Genomic DNA, 21,273 nt, shown 5'->3' on the forward strand with positions numbered 1-21,273 from the left:
GGGAGTACATTTAATGCTTTTTCTTACTTTTTCCTTCCCACTCAATATTATATTTCTGGAATATGTCCACCCTGCTGCTATATGTAAATCCAGCTCATTCCTTCCAACTGCTACCTCAAACCTCTTTCTGTCCAGTCTCCAAGTGACAATCAGGAGGTTCCTTCCAACTCTTTGCTAACACAAACAAGGATGCAGTGAACATTCTCTGGCATGTCCTCATGTGTGCAAGAGTGTCTCTGGATATATCTTCACAGAGCTGCTCAATTATAGAGCAAATCCACACATTATTTCATTAAACACAGCCAGAGTGATCTCTAAAATAGCTAATCAGTTGACACTCCAACAAGAAAAGCATGAGGATTCTTATTTCCCCACCAACACTTGGCATTCTCTGACTTTCAAATTTTTGCCAATCTGGTACATGTAAAGGGGCTAATTTAACTGTGGTTTTATTTTGGTTTTCTGATTTTTTTTTAATAAATCATTTTCCAATTTCTTATGAAGCTGAGCTCTTCTTTATATATTACTAGTAATCTGACTTCTCCCTCGGTAAACTCCCTGCTCATATACTTAACTCATGTTTTCTCTTGAGTTTCCTGTCTTTTCTCTGATTTACAGAAATAGGTTTTATATTCTGGCTATCAGTCATTTGTTAGTTTTCAACACTAGAAATATACTCCAGTCTTTCAACTCTCTGATAACTTTATGAAGTGTTTGTTGCACATATTTACTTTGATGTAGGTAAATTTATCTATTTGCTTGTGCATTTTGAGTCTTGTTTATGAAATTCTTCATCCTGGGGGCACAAAGATACTCAACTACATTTTCTCCTATTGGCTTTTGGTTTTACCTTCTCCATTTAAGTTTTTAATCCAAATCTAGCTAAAAACCTTTTTTCTTAAGGGAATAAATTTTTTATATTTTTCCATACTGTGAGTCAATTTTTCCAAATGTGATACCATCCCTAACATATACACCAAGTTCCATATATTCATGGGTCTGTGTCTGGGGTCAACTTCTTTGCCAGAACACACTGTTCACATTATTAGGCATTGTGATATCTGATTATTTACTTGGTAAAGTCCCTTCCTCATTTTGCCCATCATTTTTCAAAGTGGTCCTGGATATTCATGACACTTTATTCTTCCATATAGCTTTAAGAATCAGTTTATCAGAGTCCCCAGAAATTCCAGCTGGTATTTTTTATTGGAATTAAGTTAAATTGTTCCATTCATAAATATGCTGTTTCGTTGAAATTTTTCAGTTCCTCTTTAAAAGCCCCAGCTCCTCCTTAATGGAGGTAAGGCTTTTATGCATTCTTTGTTACAGGCTAATTCCTAGACACTTTATACTTTGAGTTTGCTATTTAACTGGCATCTTATTTTCTACCATTTATTATAGCATTAATTTGTGTGTGTTATTCTTATTTCTGGCAAACCTGCTAGAATTTCTAATTGTTCTAATAATTTATTGCCCTTGTTGAATTTTCCATGTAGTAATCTTATTAGCTGCACACGTAAAATATCTTCTCCTTCCAATCTTTAAATCTCTTATTTTTTTGTTTTTATCTTGTTGCAAATTTTAAAGAGAATATGCCTACCTATATTCATTAGCGTGATACTTGCTGTAGGTTTTTGGTAGAAAGTCTCTAAAAAACTAAAAAGTTTTCTTTTTTCTTCATAGTTTTCCAATAGGTTTATTTTTATAAAATCCTGTTTACTAAAAAATTCTTTTTCACCAGGGCGCCTGGGTGGCTCAGTTGGTTAAGCGACTGCCTTCGGCTCAGGTCATGATCCTGGAGTCCCGGGATCGAGTCCCACATCGGGCTCCCTGCTCGGCGGGGAGTCTGCTTCTCCCTCTGACCCTCCTCCCTCTCATGCTCTCTGTCTCTCATTCTCTCTGTCTCAAATAAATAAATAAAATCTTAAAAAAAAAAAATTCTTTTTCACCAAATACTTCTCTACATCCATTAGAAACATACCCCTTTTCTCTTTTTTTATTATTGTGATGAATTACATTAATACATTTTTCTGATATTGATCCATCTTTGTATTCTTGGGGTCAATCCTGTTGCTCATTCTGCACTAATTTGTTTTCCTCTCCCCACCCCCCTCCCCCTGCTGATTTTTTCTTTTTTTTTTTGCAGAGACTTTTCAAAAACAGAGTTTATGTTTTAGAGGAGTGTTAAGTTCGCAGCAGCATGAGTGGAAGGTGCTGAGGTTTTCCGTATCCCCCCCACCCCCACATGCACACAGCCTCTGCCCCGCTGCCAAAGGCCCGCCCCAGCGCCGTACACCAGCATGTTATACGCCACCAAAGGATTTTCTTATAAACATTTTCAAGTATTTTCCCCCTTCATTTAGTTTTTCCTGTTACTGGAAATCCTTTTAAGTAGTTCATAACTTCTCTTTCTATTCTCTCGATGTTAATTTTAAGTTTTCTCATGTTTTGACTTCTTTCCCCGTTTTGGATGCCTTTAGCAAAAGTCTCTCACCCAATCTTCTGCTCACTCATTCAGTCTTCAGATGAGTCCCTTCTGCTATCCAACCCATTGGCTGTGTTCTTGATTTCAAAACTAACTTTCCATACTGAATCTCTTTATTTGGGGCTTCTTTATAACCACCTAATTCTGACTGAGTCATGTTTCTAGCATCCTCTCTAATCTTTCTAAGGATACTTGTTATGCTTATTCTAAACTTTCGTTCTTTCTGTTGCATTAGTGAGATTTCCTATGGTACAGGCCGCCTTTCCCAGAACATGTGCCCCTCAGATTTCTCCTGATTTTCTCCTTTGGGATCTTGTGTTTTTTTTCTTGGGCTGCTCAGCAGCCTTGGCCTTTATCTTTCTATGGGAGGAGAGTGAAAGGTTTCCCCTAGCTTGTGCTTCCCCAGGCAAGTTCAGGTGGGGAGGAGGAGCTGTTCAGGGTGGAAAGCTCCAGGCCTGAGAGCCTACAGTGATGCAGCCTGAGCTCCACCTGTCCCCAGGTTCCCCCGAGGTATACCTGGTACCTCCAGAACCTACCCATGCCTCTATGGCTGGCACTGCTCTTCATGGGGAATCAAGGCTGTTACTCTCTTTTGTAATTGCCAGGCACATGGGGTGGATGGCAGGAGAAATCTCAAAAGCCAGCCCGCTCACAGGTACTCTTTGCTCTCAGACCCCCTCTAGAGTTAGGTATCAGGGCTTCCTTGAAGTTACTCTGTTCTGCTCTCTGGACTTCCCTGCTCCATAGCAGAAATGTCCAAGCAGTGATCATATCAGGGTAACAGGAGCAAGAAGAAGGAGTAAAACCAGAAAGTGCTTACCTCAGGGCTCCCCCTTATCACTATCCCACTGCATTCAGCCATCCATCGTGTCCCTTGTGTAGCATCCTCAGAACTGTGCTTGGTGGTGAGAACCTGTAACCTGGGCATTGGCTATTTTGCCAGGGACTGGAATTCCCCAGTAGGGGTTCCTTATATTCATCTGCCTTGGTATTGGATGTCCTGGCTATGCCACAAGATTTTTTTTTTTTTTTTTTGAGAATGAAATGCATTCATTTAGTAAATATTTATTGAGCACCTATAGGTTCCAGTTACCCTTTGGCAGGTGATGGGCTAAAATAGCCAAAGAGCCCTTCTGACCACTGCTTCTTTGGAATGAGCTAAGCAAAGCAACTTGGCATTGCCCTGTCTGAGTCATCATATTTACCAGGAACACAGCCTGAATTTCCTTCCCATGATGTTTCCCAGGGCACATTCTCTCTTTCAGAACTCTGCTAACAACTCACCTTCTTTCTATCACCTTTCAAAATTTTTTCTTTAGCCTCAATCATTCAACTTCCCATCTCCTTTTTCCCTGAGAGCTTCTGAACAGAATTATGCAATTCATAAGGTATTTGGAATACGTGCCCACCTAAAAGACAGGTGGCCTGGTTTTTCAGTCCAGCTCTGCCACTAACTGGATGTATGGTCTTGGCTAGGTTCCTTCACCTCTTGGGGCCTCAGTCTCTGACATTTGTGTGGGTCTGTTTATGACTGTACTGGCTTCTGACTCTTCCTGTAGTTTCAAGAAGTCTTGAGCACAGGGACTGGTCTGAAATATTAAATACGTTTTTACTTGTTGACTGCAGGGTTTAGCACACATTCAATCTTCATTGTAAACCAACAAAATCAGTCTAATGATTCTTTATAGGCAATGCTCTGGCAGGTGCTTTTTACAACAAAGTTGTCCCTACTTTCTCAAAGTCAACATAATTCTGCCTGGGTGGGGGGCACATTATTTTTCCTTTCCTAAGAGGAAAGTTATATATGTGAGTGGTGTGAACAGATACTGAAAGAGAGGGAGACAAAATCATGGTATGCCATTCCTACAGATCATTCAGAATATGTGTGAGACAAGAGCACTCAAGGATGGGATGGTGTAATTTGCCAATGTGTCCTCCATGTCATTCTGGGATACACAGAGTATTGGGTGGTTTTATTGGGTGGTTAAGATGTGATCTTAGGAGAGACAATAAAACCCTTGAGAATTCAAGATTTCCAGGACCAGGATCCTCTTGGTTACAGCTCCGTTCAAGTACTGTCCTATCATACCTCCTCTACATGTTCATCCTTATTGAGCCTCATCCTTATGCAACACCTAGTTTCCATCATCTTCCCACTCCCCATGAACCTCATTCCTTTAATTAGCTCCTCTCTCCCCTTTATCTCCAAACTCTTCCCAACCCAATTCTCTTCCTCAACTTCCACATTTGCTCAGATCTCACTTTAAAGCAAACCCTCATGCCCACATACCTCCACTTCCTCACCTGGCTCCCACCAACTTGTCTCTCCATACTCCAGTCACATGTTCTTCCTTCCCGGGCATCCTCTCCAAGCCCATGCTTCATCTTTCCTCTGTTCCTAGAGTTACCTGGGCATCCCTCTAATCTCACACTTATTATACTGCACCACAGTTTCCTTGTTTATGTCTGTCCCTCCCACATGACTGAATATAACTGGAGGACTTCAACAGTATTTTTAACCTATTATTGGATTCCAGCTCCCTTATGTAGTATATGCTCAGGAAATGACTGTTGAATGAATGAAGCAGAGGCCAGCTCTAATATAATGAATGTGTCATTTTGAGAAGTTGTTACCAAATCTAAATAAAGCACCTGGAACAAACCCAGAAAATTCATGAAGTTTTTAGCTTCAAGACCCATCTGCAGTGACATTTGAAGAAATAAGGTATTCTGACATACTACATTTTAACAATAGCAGGATACTAAATAGTGATGTGAGTTCAATTTCCCCTACAGAATTCACTTTAAAAACTATATATGCAGTACTTACCCAAAGAAGAAAAAATTTTAAAATATAAAAAGCAAAAGGGAAGGAAAATCACCTGTAGTCCCATGATACAGTCGTGACCTCTATTAACATTTCCACATACATTCTACTAGATGTTTTACAATGCAAAAAATGTGTACTCGTGTAAACACATATTTTAAATGGCATCATCCCATATATACTATTGAAAGCCTAACGTTTTACTAATTATGTGCATCTTTCCTTGCCAATAAAAACATAGCTACAATGTCACTTTAACCCTAGTGTGGGGTGAAGGCAGGTAAAAGTCATGATATATTAAACCAGCCCCTTCTGTATTATTTTACATTTAGGTTGTTTGTGGTGTTTCACTATTTCAAAAATTTTTCAACAAACATCTTTGTGCTTACACTTTTAAGCACTTATCATTTTCTGAGGATACATATCTAATGGTAAAATTTTTTGGTCAAAGATACATTAGTATTTAAAGTTACATATGGCCAAACTGTCTTCAGAAAGTTGTACCAATTTACATACCCACCAGCAGGGTACAGCATATCTTTTCCCCAGACACTCACCCACATGGGTTAAACTAATTCTACTTACTCTTTCTCAGTCTGATTTGGTTTCTCATGTTTTCTCAAAATTTGCATCTCATTGATTGCTGGTTAGGCTGAACATATTTTCATATCTTTACTGCTACTTTTCTATTTATTTTTTGAGTTGCCTGTTCATATCCCCAATCTCTTATTTATTTGAAAAAGTAGATAGATAGATAGATAGATAGATAGATAGATAGATAGATAGATAATCAATCTCTTTTTGCCAAAAATGTGATATATGCTTTTCTTAAACTGTTATTTACATTTTTAAAGCTTTGTTTATGATGTTTTTAAAATTTTTATTTTACTGTGCATAAAGTTTGAGCTTTATTCCCCCACAGTTAATTCATCTTCTCAGGTTTGTGCCTTAGGTACCCACCCACATAGGCACAGATTACCAGTTGCCTCCCAAACATTCTCTCCTCTTTAGCAAGGGAACACTGCTGCCTGAAATATATTTCTAAGCCTCCTCTGCAGCTGGGTGTGACCAGGTGACCAGTTAGAGCCAATGACTACAAGTGTGTTGTGTGACCTGGAGCAAAGCTCCTTGAGGGTGAGGTGTAGGCCCTCCTCTCTTCCTTCTTTTCCTAGAAGAAAGTAGATAGCGCTCTGGCAGCCATCTTGGTCCTTTTCCATCTTGAGGTTGGAAGCCAACTTGGCAGAGGAAACAGAAGGAAGGAGCCTGGAATCTTAATGATGTCACCAGACCTCTGGTACGAGCAACCCTTACTCCTAAAAGCAATTCCTAACTCATATACCAACTTCAAGTTACATCAATATTTACTTGTATTTTCTTCTAGTTATTTTTATCTACTCTATCATCTCTAAGTTTATGGATATATGACTGAAAGGATATATAACTAAGATTTAACAGTGTATATAAAATAATGTTTGGGTAGAAGCTTCTTTCAAGCGATGATTGTTAGACTCATATGTAGATAAAATTGTTCAACTGAATTTTAAGAAAGGATTTAATTATAGTTTTATTAGGCATTTTTGGAAAAGTTAGGCCAATGATCTTGACATTGAGAAATAGCACTCATATCCACTTTATTGACTAATCATAGGCTTTTATCTTAAGAAATGACTTTTCAGAGCATGCAACTATAAAATGTGTATAGTTGGGAGATTTCAATGTAGATAATTGGATAAATATCTAAATTTGTGTAATAAAGAGCTGCAATATAGAAAAATTTTACTGCAGTTTCATTACAGCCAGGATTTCATTTTAATACTACTGGTTTTAAAATATGTTTTGACTATAAGTGTAGAATGTTTTTTCCTAGAATTTGACAACACATACTCTTCTTGTGTCCAGAAAAATTAGCCAGATATTAGTGTTCAATTTAATGTAACTAACATTTCCTTAACTAACATTTGTTAAGCACCTGCTATGTATTAGTTTTTGTATTTAATCTCACAATGACCTGCAAGACAGATAATATAATCCTTACTTTACAGAGGGGGAAATTGAAGCTCAGAGGTGTTAATTCACTTGTCCAATGCCACTCATAGGCTAAGTGCAAAAGAACCTCTGAAGGCTGTTGGCTCCAAAGTCTAAACTCCTGTGTTACTCATGCCAGGCCCTGGGCTGAGCCTGTGGGAGATAAGACATAAGTAAGACACAGTTTCCCATAGGCAATATTAAAGGAAAGTTGGTACTTACCTGCCCCACACAGGTCCGTTATGTTAATACGAGTGGGCAGGGAACTGCCTTTTGAGTTAGCTGCAGACACAGTCACAACCCAGTTCCCAGTTCTGGGAACGACCCAGGTCCAGGAGGTGTGTTCTGTGATGTTCTGTAGTGTGACTTTCCCCCCTGCCACCTCCTGCAAGGTCACGCGATAGTGGAGGATTTTTCCTCTTGTCTCAGATATACTCATATTCTGCAACGAAACACATCCACTTACTTGTGTACTCCCAGACAAGGTCGCTGGACGCTCTGTGGCTGGACCTGATGGCTCCCCAAGCAGGAGGAGACATATGAGTGACCCTTTTATTTACCCCTTCTCATCTCCTCCACTGCATATTTTTATGCCTCCGCCCAAGCCCACCATTTAGGGAAAAAAAATTCAGTTGACATTTTTCAAAGCTAATTCTTAAGAACACAATTGATTTTCCTTTCTTGCTTCAAAATGAAACTTCCTAATAGTAGAAACCTCAATTATATCCAATGGAACAAGAGTGGAATCTGAACTCAGATGATCTGGGTTTCTGTTCCATCGCTACCAATCACTACTAGCTGTGTGACCCAGAGCAAGGCACTCAGCCCCTCTGAATCTCCAGTTCTCAATCTGTGAAACACACACACACACACACACACACACACACTTTTCATATGAAAGTGTAATGCTGCTCATTAAGTCAAAAATGAGATTTTCAAGAGCTAAACTCGTAAAATCCACACTTAGTGAGCTGGATTAGCCATCTGCACTAGAAAAGTAAGACACTGTTTATAAATGTGTGACTAATGAGTTTTGGAATTGCAAAAATTCCAATTGAGATCATTTGGGAGCAATCCCAGAAAGTAAGCAGAAAACTAATTATTTGTATTGTAACCCTGTTCGGATAAGAACCATGGGAAACAGAAGCAATGAAAATGGAGAGCGGCCAAGGGCAGCCCTGGCAGTGCCTGTCCTTGCCTAGTGCAGGGAGAGGAAGATTAGCTCGCCAGACTTAAGCATGATGTTTTTTTTTTTTAATAAATATTTTATTTATTTATTTATCAGAGAGAAAGAGAGAGAGAGCACAAGCAGGGGGAGCAGCAGAGGGAGAGGGAGAAGCAGGGCTCTCCGCTGAGCAGAGAGACCAATGTGGGACTCGATCCCGGGACCCTGGGATCATGACCTGAGCTGAAAGCAGACACTTAACCAACTGAGCCACCCAGGCATCCCAAGTGTGATGGTTTTCTTGGCAAGGCTATTCCTTCTATGGGTTCGGGTGCTGAAAGACATACATTGGACTGGCAAATGCCCCTTTCTCTGATTCCCTACCCCTTAAACAATCTTCTAATAATTTGGTTTCCTGTGTATTTATCTGTCAGGAGAGACTGGGGTAACATGAACATCTGGTTCACTTAAAATTTGTATTTTTCACTTTAAGTGAATAAATTGGCCTTCTGATGATAATTTGGCTTCTGAAATAATTAGCATGCTGAGAGAGAATGTTCCTATCTGCTGACTCAAGCCTTCTGGGTAGCCCAACAGCTGCATTCCTCACTGTAAATTAATCCATGAACATCTAGCTTTTTATACTTCAGTCTCTGGGAACTTGATTAATGCAGGTCCTATCCCAGCTGCCCTTCTGGATTCTCAAAGTCCAGGACTGTATCTTAAACCATGGTCAATGCACCAGGGGAATGCCATGTTGCTGAGGGCTCTTTTGGGTGCACATTCAGCCTTTCCCTAGAAGACATCTTTGTGTTCTGGCAGGAACCAAGAAAGTTAGCATTTTAATTGTCCATCACAGTCAATCTTACAGACCTGTTGTGTGGATTAAAGTAAATGTCTGCTTTTGAAATTGTGGTATCCTAAACTGTTATTAATGCCCTTTGTCACAGGAGAAAAACAGAATAAATTAAAGCAAAAGCAGGCGGGGAAGACCATTCCCTCAGCTCTTTCTCAATGCATCCTTTTCTGTCTCCTCTGTAGGTCCAGAGATAGGACTATTATTTCACCCCCACACCATGTACCCTCTCCTTAAGGTACTGCTCAAGAGTTAACTGAGCTCACTAAGCTCCCCATTCTTGCCAGGAACCCAAGGGGCTTCAGTCTTACTCTGACAACTGAGGAACGAGAGCCCTAATTAAAAAAAAACAAACAAACAAAAAAAACACCTTGTAAATCAGTCCTTATTACTTTCCTCTCATTCTCCTTAATAGACACCTCAGTAATCCCTATCAGTCCTATGACAGAGCATTGGAAGAAGGGGAAATGTCAAGTCATCTTGGATCCAATGAACCTGCCTCGTGACAGCTGTGGAAATCTAGCTGATTTCCACACACCACACACTACAGTGATCTAGTAAGAGATGTGGATCTGAAAGATGAGTAAAGGTTCCTAGAGGGTAGTGAAGGGCCTGGACCCAAACCCTTGCATTTTCTCCTCCACATCTCATATTTTAGATTTGAAAATATCATTGAGAAGGTAAAGGTAGAATTAAGGTAGTTAGAGAAATAAATATGGTATCCCATGAGTTATGCTTGTATAAAATGTCAAGCTCAAGTTTTGGGATAAAGGCTAACATCTCTCAGGCAATTGGCCTCCTTCACCAATTTGAAAATGGGCCTAACTTGTCCAATATGGTCCATGGAACAAAAAACCCAATCAGCTAATAGGAAAGCAGGTATTTATCCAGCTGGATGTAGTTTCCTGAAGCAACTGAAAACAGTTTAATTTGGTTTTAAAAAAATAGCAACATAAAGTTTGCAAATAATGCATGTTAATCCATCACCTCTGAATTATATTGGCCCTGATGTAATGGAACATCATCACAGAACTACAGAACCAGGAAGGATTCTATAGCTTAACAATTAATTCAACATTTCATTTTATCAATAGGGAAATAAGTCCAGGACATGAAATGACTTGCTTAAGGCCACTCAAGGAACAGATGGAGGAGCTGAGAGTGGAACCCAGGGCTCCTGATTTTTAGGCTAGCGATCCCTCTACTCTGACGTGCTGCTCCTTACGTTGTCACCACAGAGCACTATGTTTCATATTTGGAATCCCCAGTCACCCTCCTGGCCCAAAGTTGAAAAGTAGCTTGTCTAATTGGGAGGTTGTGGTACATTCTGATGTGGAGCATCAACAGCAGACATCAGGTCAGCAATTTTGGGGAAAGTGGAGATCCAGAGTTCTTTTTTCCTGGAGTCAACAGGCCTTAGGTCACAAGGAGACTAGCTGTGAACCCAGAACTGCCACCTGAGGAGCCAGCTGGGTCTTTCCAGATGAACTTACTTTTACTCTAATGTTAATCTATTTGGGTGAGTGATCGGGAGAAGCTATCATTTATTGGGCCATACCATGAGTCAGAAGCTTTACATCTACTGTCACATTTAGTCCTCATATTTCCTTGTCCTGAGGTTAAGACTAAAGCAGTCGCCACAGAAAAGGTGAGATTTTAGTGCGCCCCCTGGTGGGCATGAGGGAGGAAAGAGATGTCCCAAATGTGTCTGGTGTCCCTCGTACTTCTTGTACCTTTATGGGCGGTGCTGAAAGGGGTGTCAAGCCAGTGTTCCTGTCACTGTCATCCTCTCCTACTGGTAACGGTGTGCTAAACAGGAAAAGCTGTCTTATGGCTTCCTTCAGTTTTCTTTCTGCTCTGTGTGTGAGAAATGATCTAAACTTAGTAAACTTAGCTTTTCTGACTTAGGTTTGTCTGAGAAGCAGAGTGAGCAGCTCCCTTATAAAATTATTATGAGAGTTCTGTTGGCTGAAAAGGCTTTCAGCATCAAAAATAACGTGATGAATATAGGACATGATAGGACAAAATCTGGTCCATGTCAAAATGCAAGGCCTCTGTGTTTTGTTTTTAAATGTTTTTAAGTAATCTCTACACCCAACATGGGGCTCAAACTCACAACCCTGAGATCAAGAATCGCATGCTCCACTGACTGAGCCAGGCTGGCACCCCTGTTTTGTTTTTAAGTATATGGGAGGAGGGGTATTTCTGTGAATTGATAAATCATTTCTTATTAGGACTTGAAGAAAAAAATGACTGTTCTTGTCATAAAGTGATATTTTATTCTGAAATTCCCCTAATGCAAACAAACAAACAAACAAATACAAAAATCTGTCAGAGCTAAGCCTACATCAAAGAAGGGAGTCTGTAATCAAGACCTTTTAGAAATCTGGGGAATTCTAATACATCAGTTTTGTCTATGAAGACTTTTTGGGGGGTGAGGTTGGTTTTTCTTATTAAGACAGATTGTTCACTTCCCTGCTCCACCACACAGCAGCCATGTGACCTTGAGCAAATTATTTTACCTCTCTGAGGCTCAATTTACTTATCTATAAAATAAGGATAATTCTATGTACAGCTTAAGCTTACTGGAGGATGCAATGGGTTGAGGGAGGCAAACGGTTTCAAAGAGTGCTTGGCCCAGATGTCAGCCACCTGGTGAGTTCCCTGCTCTCACTCTAATATAAAAATCATCATAATTGGCACTTTTCCCATTGTAGTTATATGACTCTTCCACCAATCAATGGAAAGCCAGGCCATCTTGACTTGGCTCCCACCACAGCTCTCTATGAAAGTCTCACCAATGTCATACAGTTGATTACAAAGTACATATAATTTGTGGGTTTAAGCCCGGGTACCTTGATCTCAGGACTCATGACTGCTTTCAGCAACCCCAGTCCAAACTGAAGGAGCAACTCAAAAGACAACCTGATCTGGAAGTTTTAAAAAGTCACTGTATTGAGGTGATCTATCTGTGGATCTGTCTTCCCACTAGCCTATGAGCCCATCTTTGCGTCCTTGGCGTCCTGCACCATGTTTGCCTTCTAGTGACTTAGCAAACACTTTTCATGATTCTCTCATTGATCTTCACAACCACCTCATGTGGTATATACTACTACTATCTGCACTTGACTTGAAGGAGAGGAAGACACAGAGAGGATAAGCACCTTGCTGAAGAACACACAGACAGTAAGTGGTGAAGCCTCCACTTGAACCCAGGTAGCACAGCTCTACCTAGAGGATGAACTCTTAACTGCCGTCATGTTAGCACGATAGCCCCAGGTGTTTCGTTACCTTGAACTTATGAAATTGATACTAATACCTCATGCTAGTTACCCTGACATAGTGATTTCTACCTTATTTTGCAGCAAAAAAACAGCAAAATAATAGAAACTTTGTCAGAGCAAAACCTGAACTCCCCTTCCATCTCTGTTTTCCATCTTCTGTTAATTCTCTGGTACCCAGTTTCTTATCTTCGTCATTGACCACATTCTGTCATCCAACTGAAATTCCCTACATAACAGCTGCTAGTATGATATGTATGACTAGTAAGCAAGGCAAAACAACCTGTTCTTTCCAAAAATACCTTCAGAAATGCTGTGCCAGCCTGCTGGGAAAGGGAAGGAGACAGAGTTGAATATTACAACAAAACTATCAAAATCTTCCTATTTGCTGCTTTTGCATTTAAATATCGATTCTGAGATTGGATGCCTCCTCTAATTATATAAAGGCCTCAGGCTCCCGACAACCAATCTTCCCTGTGGATTTATGACAGACTTTCATTCTACATCAATATAAATCAGATTACAAGTAATACTTTCCTACATTTACTGGATTTCTTTCATATGAGGAGGCCAAAGAACACATCGCCTCCAGGCAATGTGATATGGATTGGAATATTCTTCATACAACACAGAGAGATACAGGGAGAAAGAGACAAAGGAAATGTAGCGACGAGGCTGCCTCCGGCCACAGCAGCGATTCTGAGGCTCCGCTGTGAGCTGGGGTATGGGGCTTGTTACTTTCTCTTTCTTCTCGCCTTCTGTGGTTTGAGGGTAGCTGTTTATCCAAATGAGTTACTTCATTTAGCAAGTGAGTAAAACCCACCAAATCTTTCCCCCACTTTTGGAACCGAGTTTGCCTAACTCTCTTCTCTACTGCTTGTGAAGGGCCCTGTTCATTACAGGACGGAGCCGCTGGCCGCACGCGGCCACGGAGCTCTTGAAGCATGACTGAGATATGCTGCTCTCTGGAGGGGGAGCTCTTAGCCACTGCACCCATGGGCACTTAGTAGGCACGCCAGTTTTCAAAGACTTAGTTGGATAAGGAGAATGTAAAATAGCTAATCAATAATTTTTAAATATGTTGAAGTGATAATATTCCATACGTACTTGGGCTAAGTAAAATATATTGTTAAAATTAATTCCACCTTGGGGCGCCTGGGTGGCTCAGTTGGTTGAGCAACTGCCTTCGGCTCAGGTCGTGGTCCTAGGGTCCTGGGGATCGAGCCCCGCATCAGGCTCCTTGCTCGGTGGGGAGCCTGCTTCTCCCTCTCCCACTCCCCCTGCTTGTGTTCCCTCTCTCGCTGTCTCTGTCAAATAAATAAATAAATAAAATCTTAAAAAAAATAAAATTAATTCCACCTTTTAATTTTTTAAATGTGGCTACAAGAAAATTTTAAATGATACATGTGGCTCTCATTTGCAGCTTGCTTTATGTTTCTATGGGATGGTGCTTCGCTACAGTTATCCTGTGGGATGGTGCTTCGCTACAGTTATATTTCTATGGGATGGCCCTTCGCTACATATATTCCAATTCATATCACATTGCCTGGAGGGGATGTGTTCTTTGGCCCCTCATATGAAAGAAATCCAGTAAATGTAGGAAAGTATTACTTGTAATCTGATTTATATTGATGTAGAATGAAGGTCTGTCATAAATCCACAGGGGAGATTGGTTGTTGGGAGCCTGAGGCCTTTATATAATTAGAGGAGGCATCCTTTACATCCTACCAAATGTCCTCCCACCTTTATCCCAGCTAATGTGTTCTTCTGGGGTCAGTTCCAGTATTACCTTGCAAGAGGTCTTCAGCGACTCCTCACCCATTCCCCTGCTCTACTGGCTGACCCTGATCATCATCCCCCCAGCTGAATCTTTTTTTTTTTTTTTAAGATTTTATTTATCCATTCATGAGAGACAGAGAGATGCAGAGGCAGAGGGAGAAGCAGGCTCCCCGTGGAGCAGGGAGCCCGATGTGGGACTCGATCCCAGGACCCTGGGATCATGACCTGAGCCGAAGGCAGAGGCTTAACCGACTGAGCCACCAAGGTGTCCCTACCCCCAGCTGAATCTTGAACTCCTCCTTTACACCTGAGTGCTCTCATCATCCCCATTTCTGGCCTTCTGCTGGTCTGTGAGCTCAAGCACCTGAGGATGGCATTTGTCTTACTCACTTCCACATCACTGGCATGCAACATTGTCCAGTACTAAAGAGAGGCTTTCATATGTTTGTTTGAGTGAGTGAGTGGATGATAAATAAAGTGAAGTTGGCTTCATTTATAACCACATTTTTCTCTTCCAAATCCATGGCCTCAACCACAATTTCAGAAAGTTTATGACCTGCCATGATTAAGAAATTAACAGAAGAAACCGGAAAAGTTAATGTGGTTTAAACCCATTGTCATATCTTTTCATGTATTATCTATCTATCTACCTACCTACCTACCTGTCTATCTATCTACAAGGTGATTTTCTTTTTAAAGAATACATGTTGTGCTAACTGGAAGAAAGGTGTATTGGAATCATGGATTGAAATGCTTAAGCAAAGGAAACAATATAAAACTTGGGGAATCTGAGGGAGAGGAGTCCTGTGAAGGACTCTGACATGACACTGGGGCTATTTCTGACAGAGTAACACTTTCTACTTGTTTTTGCATTTATTGTTTTACCAATACCTAGGTATTTTTGTTTTATTTCATAGATTAAGTTGTACTTTCTGGCTTCAATACAGGAGAAATTCTTGCCTTAAAAATAGCTATGGCAAAAAAAAAAAAAAGTATAAGATCATTTTGAGGAAATAGAACATTCAGAAGAAACCCTTTAGGAGAAACCCAGAGTAAATAGGTAAGAACCAGAACAACAAAGCAAAGGTCTCCTTTACCCTCAACACACTCCCACACTCACATTCATATACACACACATCCACACTCATACCCCCACACACTCCCTCCACACACTCATACTCACTGCCGTAAGTCTGAATGTTTGTGTGTCCCCAAGGTTCACGTATATGTAGGAACCCTAATGCCCAGTGTGATGGTATTGGGAGGTAAGTCCTCTGGGAGGTGATCAGGTCATGAAGGTGGAGGCTTCGTGAATGGGATTAGTGCCCTTATTAAAGAGAACCCACAGGGGCACCTGGGTGGCTCAGTTGTTAAGCGTCTGCCCTCGGCTCAGGTCATGGTCCCAGGGTCCTGGGATCAAGCCCCGCATCTGGCTCCCTGTTTTGCGGGAAGCCTGCTTCTCCCTCTCCCACTCCCTCTGCTTGTGTTCCCTCTCCCGCTGTCTCTCTCTGTCAAATAAATAAATATTAAAAAAAAAGACAGAGAGAGAACCCACAGAGCTCACTAGCCCCTTCTTCTTCTTCTTCTTCTTCTTTTTTTAAGATTTTATTTATTTCAGAGAGAGAGAGCACAAGCATGAGCAGGGGTAAGGGCAGAGGGAGAAGCAGACTCCTTGCTCACTGAGCAGGGAGCCTGATGTGGGGCTCGATCCCAGGACCCTGGGATCATGACCTGAGCTGAAGGCAGACGCTTAACCCACTGAGCCACCCAGACACCCCTCACTAGCCCTTTCTGCCATGTGAGGATACAATGAGAAGTCTGCAACCCAGAAGAGGCCCCTCACCTGACCATAATGACACCTGATCTTGGACTTCCAGCCTTCATAATCATGAGGAATAGATTTCTGTTGTTTATAAGCCACCTAGTCTATGGTATTTTGTTATAACACCCACATGGACTAAGACACTCACCTACATGCATCCACACTGACACATACACTCATATATACATACCCACACTCACAACCCACATACATATAAAAAACTCACACCCATTCACACACACACATTCACACTTACCCTTTGCACTCACATACATCTACAACACACATACACACATATCACTCACTTAGATGCACACTCACACATACTCACACTCACCTATATTCATACTTCACGCCCTCACACACATGGGCTATACTCATTCAGCACCAAGCTCTCTTCTGATGTAAACATCCTACAAAAATGAAAGGTCATCTCACATTTCCCCAGTCGCAAGAGAAACATGTTCTTACTTTGTTCATAGACTAATGGGGTTTTACCTGGGGCTTCCTTTGGTGCTAAGACCCGAAATCCCCCTCTCCGCAGTGGCAGGGTGTCCCTCTCATTGGGTTTCCCAGTACCGATCAAAGTGAAAAAAAAAAAAAAAAAGCCACCACACATACGTCTTTGCTTCCTTTCCCCAGTGAGGTCTGATTTGGGCCCCACCACAAGGCACCTGATCTGGCTGCAGCGTTTCCTTCTAGTCTGTCATTTAGACAAGTCCCTATGTCATGGCACCATCCCATCAAATTCCCAAGCCTGCCTAAGAGGAGCATAAGGAATCCACAGTTGGATGAGCGGGACAGCAGGGGTTTTAGACAGAAGGGGCAGTGATTTCTGCCCAGGAAAGTCTCCCAGCAGCAAGCACCACAATACCTGAAATCCTCTTTGGAATCACTTCATCTCCCTAGACCTGTTTCTGTGTTTGTAACATGAGTGGTGGGACTGCACACTGCTTACATTCCCTCTGGGTTTCGGGCTCTGTAGTTCTGTGGTCCGAAGCAGGCCCGCTCATCTCAGTAACTCTGGTCAGTCTTTTACTCCCACTCCCAGGTAAGTGGCCTACTTGGGGCCCCTGAAGAAGCCCAGGATTTTGCAGAAAAGGACTTAATCCTGTAATGGTCCTGCAAAACTGAGGACTAGATCCAATATTCCTTAAGGAGCCTCTCAGACTGGATAGTCACTGAAGGTTTTGAAGGTGCCCTGTCTTGATCACCATCAGGTGTCAAGTTGTAGAAATTTCTAGTATTTACATTTTTGGCTTCTTATTCAAGCCAGTTCCAGTCCAGTACCCACAATTCTGGCTCCACAAAAGGGGAAAATTTTTTTAAAGTTTTATTTATTTATTTTAGAGAGAGTGAGAGGGAGAATGTGCACATGAGTTAAGGGAGGAGCAGAGGTAAAGGAGAGAGAGAATCCTCAAGCAGACTCCCCACTGAGCATGGAGCCCAACGCAGGGCTTGATCCCAGGACCTGAGCTGAAATCAAGAGTCAGCTGCTTAACAGAGCCACCCAGAACCCCCAAAAGGGAAAATTTTCTAACAATAAGAGATGCCCACCACAGCATGGACTGCTTAGAAAGTGGAATTCTACCTGTCCCAGATGGTCCCAACAGAGGTATCTATCTGTCCTGGCTGGAGTGGGAGCAATGTTTATGACAGCAAGGGTGGACTAGAAGAGAATTGAAGTCTTCTTGAATTCCAAGACCTCACTTTAGAATTTAGGCTTTTCAAGGATTAGGGACAAGATTAAAATGAGAAGCAGAGAAGAATTTGCATATGCACATTGGCTGAGCCTTACCTGTGGCTAAAGTATGTTTACTGGAACTAAAACAGTGTATCTTTTCAGATCACTGCTAAGGACATTTAGGGAGAAGGAATCTTTATGGAAGGAGGAATTTTGTTTTTAACCAGTTGCTTACTTGTGAAAATGAAAACCAACAGCCAAGAACTAAGCTAGTTTCTTCTATAATATTCACAAATTATGGCTGCTCTAAATGTCTTGCATTGAGAATTGTCTTGCTCTTAAACATGGCTTTATTTTAAAATAAATTTTAAGCTGCAGTTTTAGTTTCAAAGTGAAGAGCTTGATTATGACTCACCAAGCTATTTATAGTAGTCTCATACCAGACATTTTGTGTGCGTGTGAGAGAGAAAGGAAAAGAGGGAGAAAGAGCTCATTTCTTGCCTGGCTCATTTCTTAAAACTGAAGAAGATTGCAATTATCAAAATCTATCATGCTAACCCCATCAGAGGACTTTATATTCATTTCTCTGACTATTTGGGGTTTCGTGCTCATTAGCTTCATAATTCCAAAACTGTTGATTTACCCTTAACTGGAAGAGGTGTAGTGAGAGGGATGCAGGCTTGGGGAAGTAAAGAGGAGTATAGCTCACCTGAAAACCTCTTTTGAGCATCCAATCAGGAGCTCAACTCAAATAGTATTTTCTTTTCATGAAGATGAGTCATGATGTAGCAGAAAGAGGTCTGGATGGGGTTTCGGTCTCAATTCTGCACTTAGTAGCTGGGTAACTGTAGGAAGAACATCCTCTCTCTCTCAGTTTTTCCATTTGTTAAGTGGGGATACCTGGTACCTGCCTCACAGGGTTTTTGAAGGATTACGTGAAATAACCGCCCTAGATTTCAGCACTTTGTGAAACTCTCACATCCTGTAATAACATTAGGCCTCCCTGTTTTCAGGAAGGTTGTTCAAATCACTACTGTTTTACTATGATTCCTGAGGAAGAGCTGCTTTCCGTTCCTGTTCACACTATTTTCTACTATTGCTTGAGTTTTTGAGGTAGAGCAGCCTTCTTTCCACCCTCTCTCTTTTTGGTGACCATAGAAAATATATTCCTGAATACCCATATCCACACACTTCCCATCTTTAATTTCCCAAAAAAGTGCATAAGTAAGGTGACATGGTCACTGCTGGGGATGTTGTCTGTAGGGGAGATAGGGTGACTGGGAGGGGCAAGAGTCAGAAGAAATGCTGGAGTAGAGTCAGAGGATGGACATGCCTGGGCATGGGAAGGGATTCAAGAAGATGAGGAAACGATGCGGTGTGTGGAGGAGAGAACTCAGCCAGAGCTCTCACCCTTCTCTGGCAAAAGTTAATGACACTGAGTCAAGGGTCCTGATGATATTGTTGAGAAAATGAGCTCCAACTAAGTCTGAAGCCTCGTATAAAGCCATTACAGAAATAAAACTTATTTTTTGGCCTTAAACATTGTTCAAATATATAATTCTTTTTGTGTAACAATTATATCTCAATAAAAACAAAGACAAAAAACAATTAAATATATAATTCTCTTGAATTTTACATTGACACTGAAAACTTACCTTCCAGAAAAGAGAAATCTGTTGTCTACTGTAGTCAATGTGCTGTTTCATGTACCAGACATCCAATGTCCCTGTAGGTTCTGTTTTGAAGGGGAAAAAACATATTTTATATACACACACACACACACACACACATACACATATCCACAGATACACAATATAAAATCTTTCAAAGGCAATTACTTATTTAATAAATAACTCGGGGAGAATAGGATTATAAGACATTCAATTTTCTTTGTGCCCCAGTATTGCTTTCCTTTTGTTAAACAATGAACATGTATATCATTGGCCATAGAAAACACAAGGTTACCTTAAAAACAAATTTTAAAAAATGGTGGTGAGGAAATTAGATTCCTATTTACTCTTAAAATATGTATTGATAAAATAACTCAAAGAAAGTATGTGTGGTTCTTTCTTTTTTGTTGGAATGCAAAAAGAATTCTAAGCAGAAAAATAAAACCATAAATCATAAGGAACATATTTTTTGATCCTGTAAAAATGTAAAATACAAATGATAAACTGTGTTCACTTCCATTCCTGATCTTACCATGTTGTGGCATAATTATTTGGTTTTATGATTATTAGGCAATGATCTACTTGAAAGGAAGGCCTATCTCATTCGTCTTAATATCCCTCATACCTATGCAATGCTTAGAATGTAATATGCTCCCAATAACTCTTTTTTTTAGGTGATGAATGAGCAAATGGACAATCCAGGCAATATTAGCTACCTGATGCTAAAACACAGGCTGAACTGATAGAAGGAATAACCACCAATCCATAAGATTATGGTCAAATATGACCTAATTTAATTTGAAAAAGTCAATCAAACAGATTAGAAAAGAAACTGAATAACAAACTCCTGTGTCTATAAGAGAGAGAGTGTGTGTGCACGCATGTGAGTGGGTGAAATAGTTTTATTTCTCCCATTATCAGATTTGTCTTGATTTATAGTCAGGGGTGGAATCCACAGAAGGAGCCCCAGAAAACAGTCGTCAGCTGCACCAGTCTAACTTGTTTAGCAATGACACTTAGACTGTATTGAGATGAAGCTACACAGGGGTTCCTTCTCGAGTGGCAAGTTCCATTTAACCAGATGGAAGTTTCCAGAACATTAAGTCCCACCAGGAAAACAGAGGACAAGCAGCCAGGGAGAGGAGAAGAGAAAGAGGGGAAAGTAGGGAGCACATGCACCTGCACATAATCTGGGCAGGTCCTGTGGGGGCCCCACTCACAGTTACCTCCCATGTCCTCCTCACCCCCATGATGTACACAGCTCTAGAACAGTGGTTAAAGTGTGAGCTCCAGAGCTAGACTACCTATGCGCAATTCCCAGCTCTGCGATCTTGAATGAATGTTAACCACGTCCTTAAGCCAGTTTCCTCATCTGTTGAATGAGTGTCGTAGTTCTATACGTCACATGGGGCTGTTGTGAGAATTAAATGAATAGAAGAATCCCGACCTGTGGTAAGCACTCAGTAAATTTAGCTGTTGCTGTTTTGGAAAATGAAGTGCTGAGAGCCAAAGGAGCTTGTTCAAGGTCCCAGAACTAGTAAGTGAGGCCAGGTTTTGGACACTGGTCTGTTTCATCACATAGCCCAAGCTTTTTGCTTTGCACCCTGCAGTTACCTGGCTCTGAGAAGGCTTACAATTTCTCTTCAATACTTCCACCCCCAATAGGTGCTCTTTCATGT

General features: G+C 41.0%; 1 protein-coding gene across 1 annotated transcript in view; it reads right to left on the reverse strand.

The window, feature by feature from the left end:
- Positions 1 to 21,273, reverse strand: part of IL12RB2 (interleukin 12 receptor subunit beta 2) — a 67,988-nt gene that overhangs the window by 22,011 nt on the left and 24,704 nt on the right. Inside the window, exons 8-9 of the mRNA XM_035018306.1 lie at positions 19,580 to 19,659; positions 7,560 to 7,779 (exon numbers count right to left, since the gene is read on the reverse strand). Coding sequence (XP_034874197.1) covers positions 7,560 to 7,779; positions 19,580 to 19,659 — 300 coding nt within the window. The remainder of the gene's footprint in view (positions 1 to 7,559; positions 7,780 to 19,579; positions 19,660 to 21,273) is intronic.

Source organism: Mirounga leonina, unplaced genomic scaffold (assembly GCF_011800145.1).
Source record: "Mirounga leonina isolate KUSES-001 unplaced genomic scaffold, KU_Mleo_1.0 Mir_173, whole genome shotgun sequence".
Classification (NCBI taxonomy): domain Eukaryota; kingdom Metazoa; phylum Chordata; class Mammalia; order Carnivora; family Phocidae; genus Mirounga; species Mirounga leonina.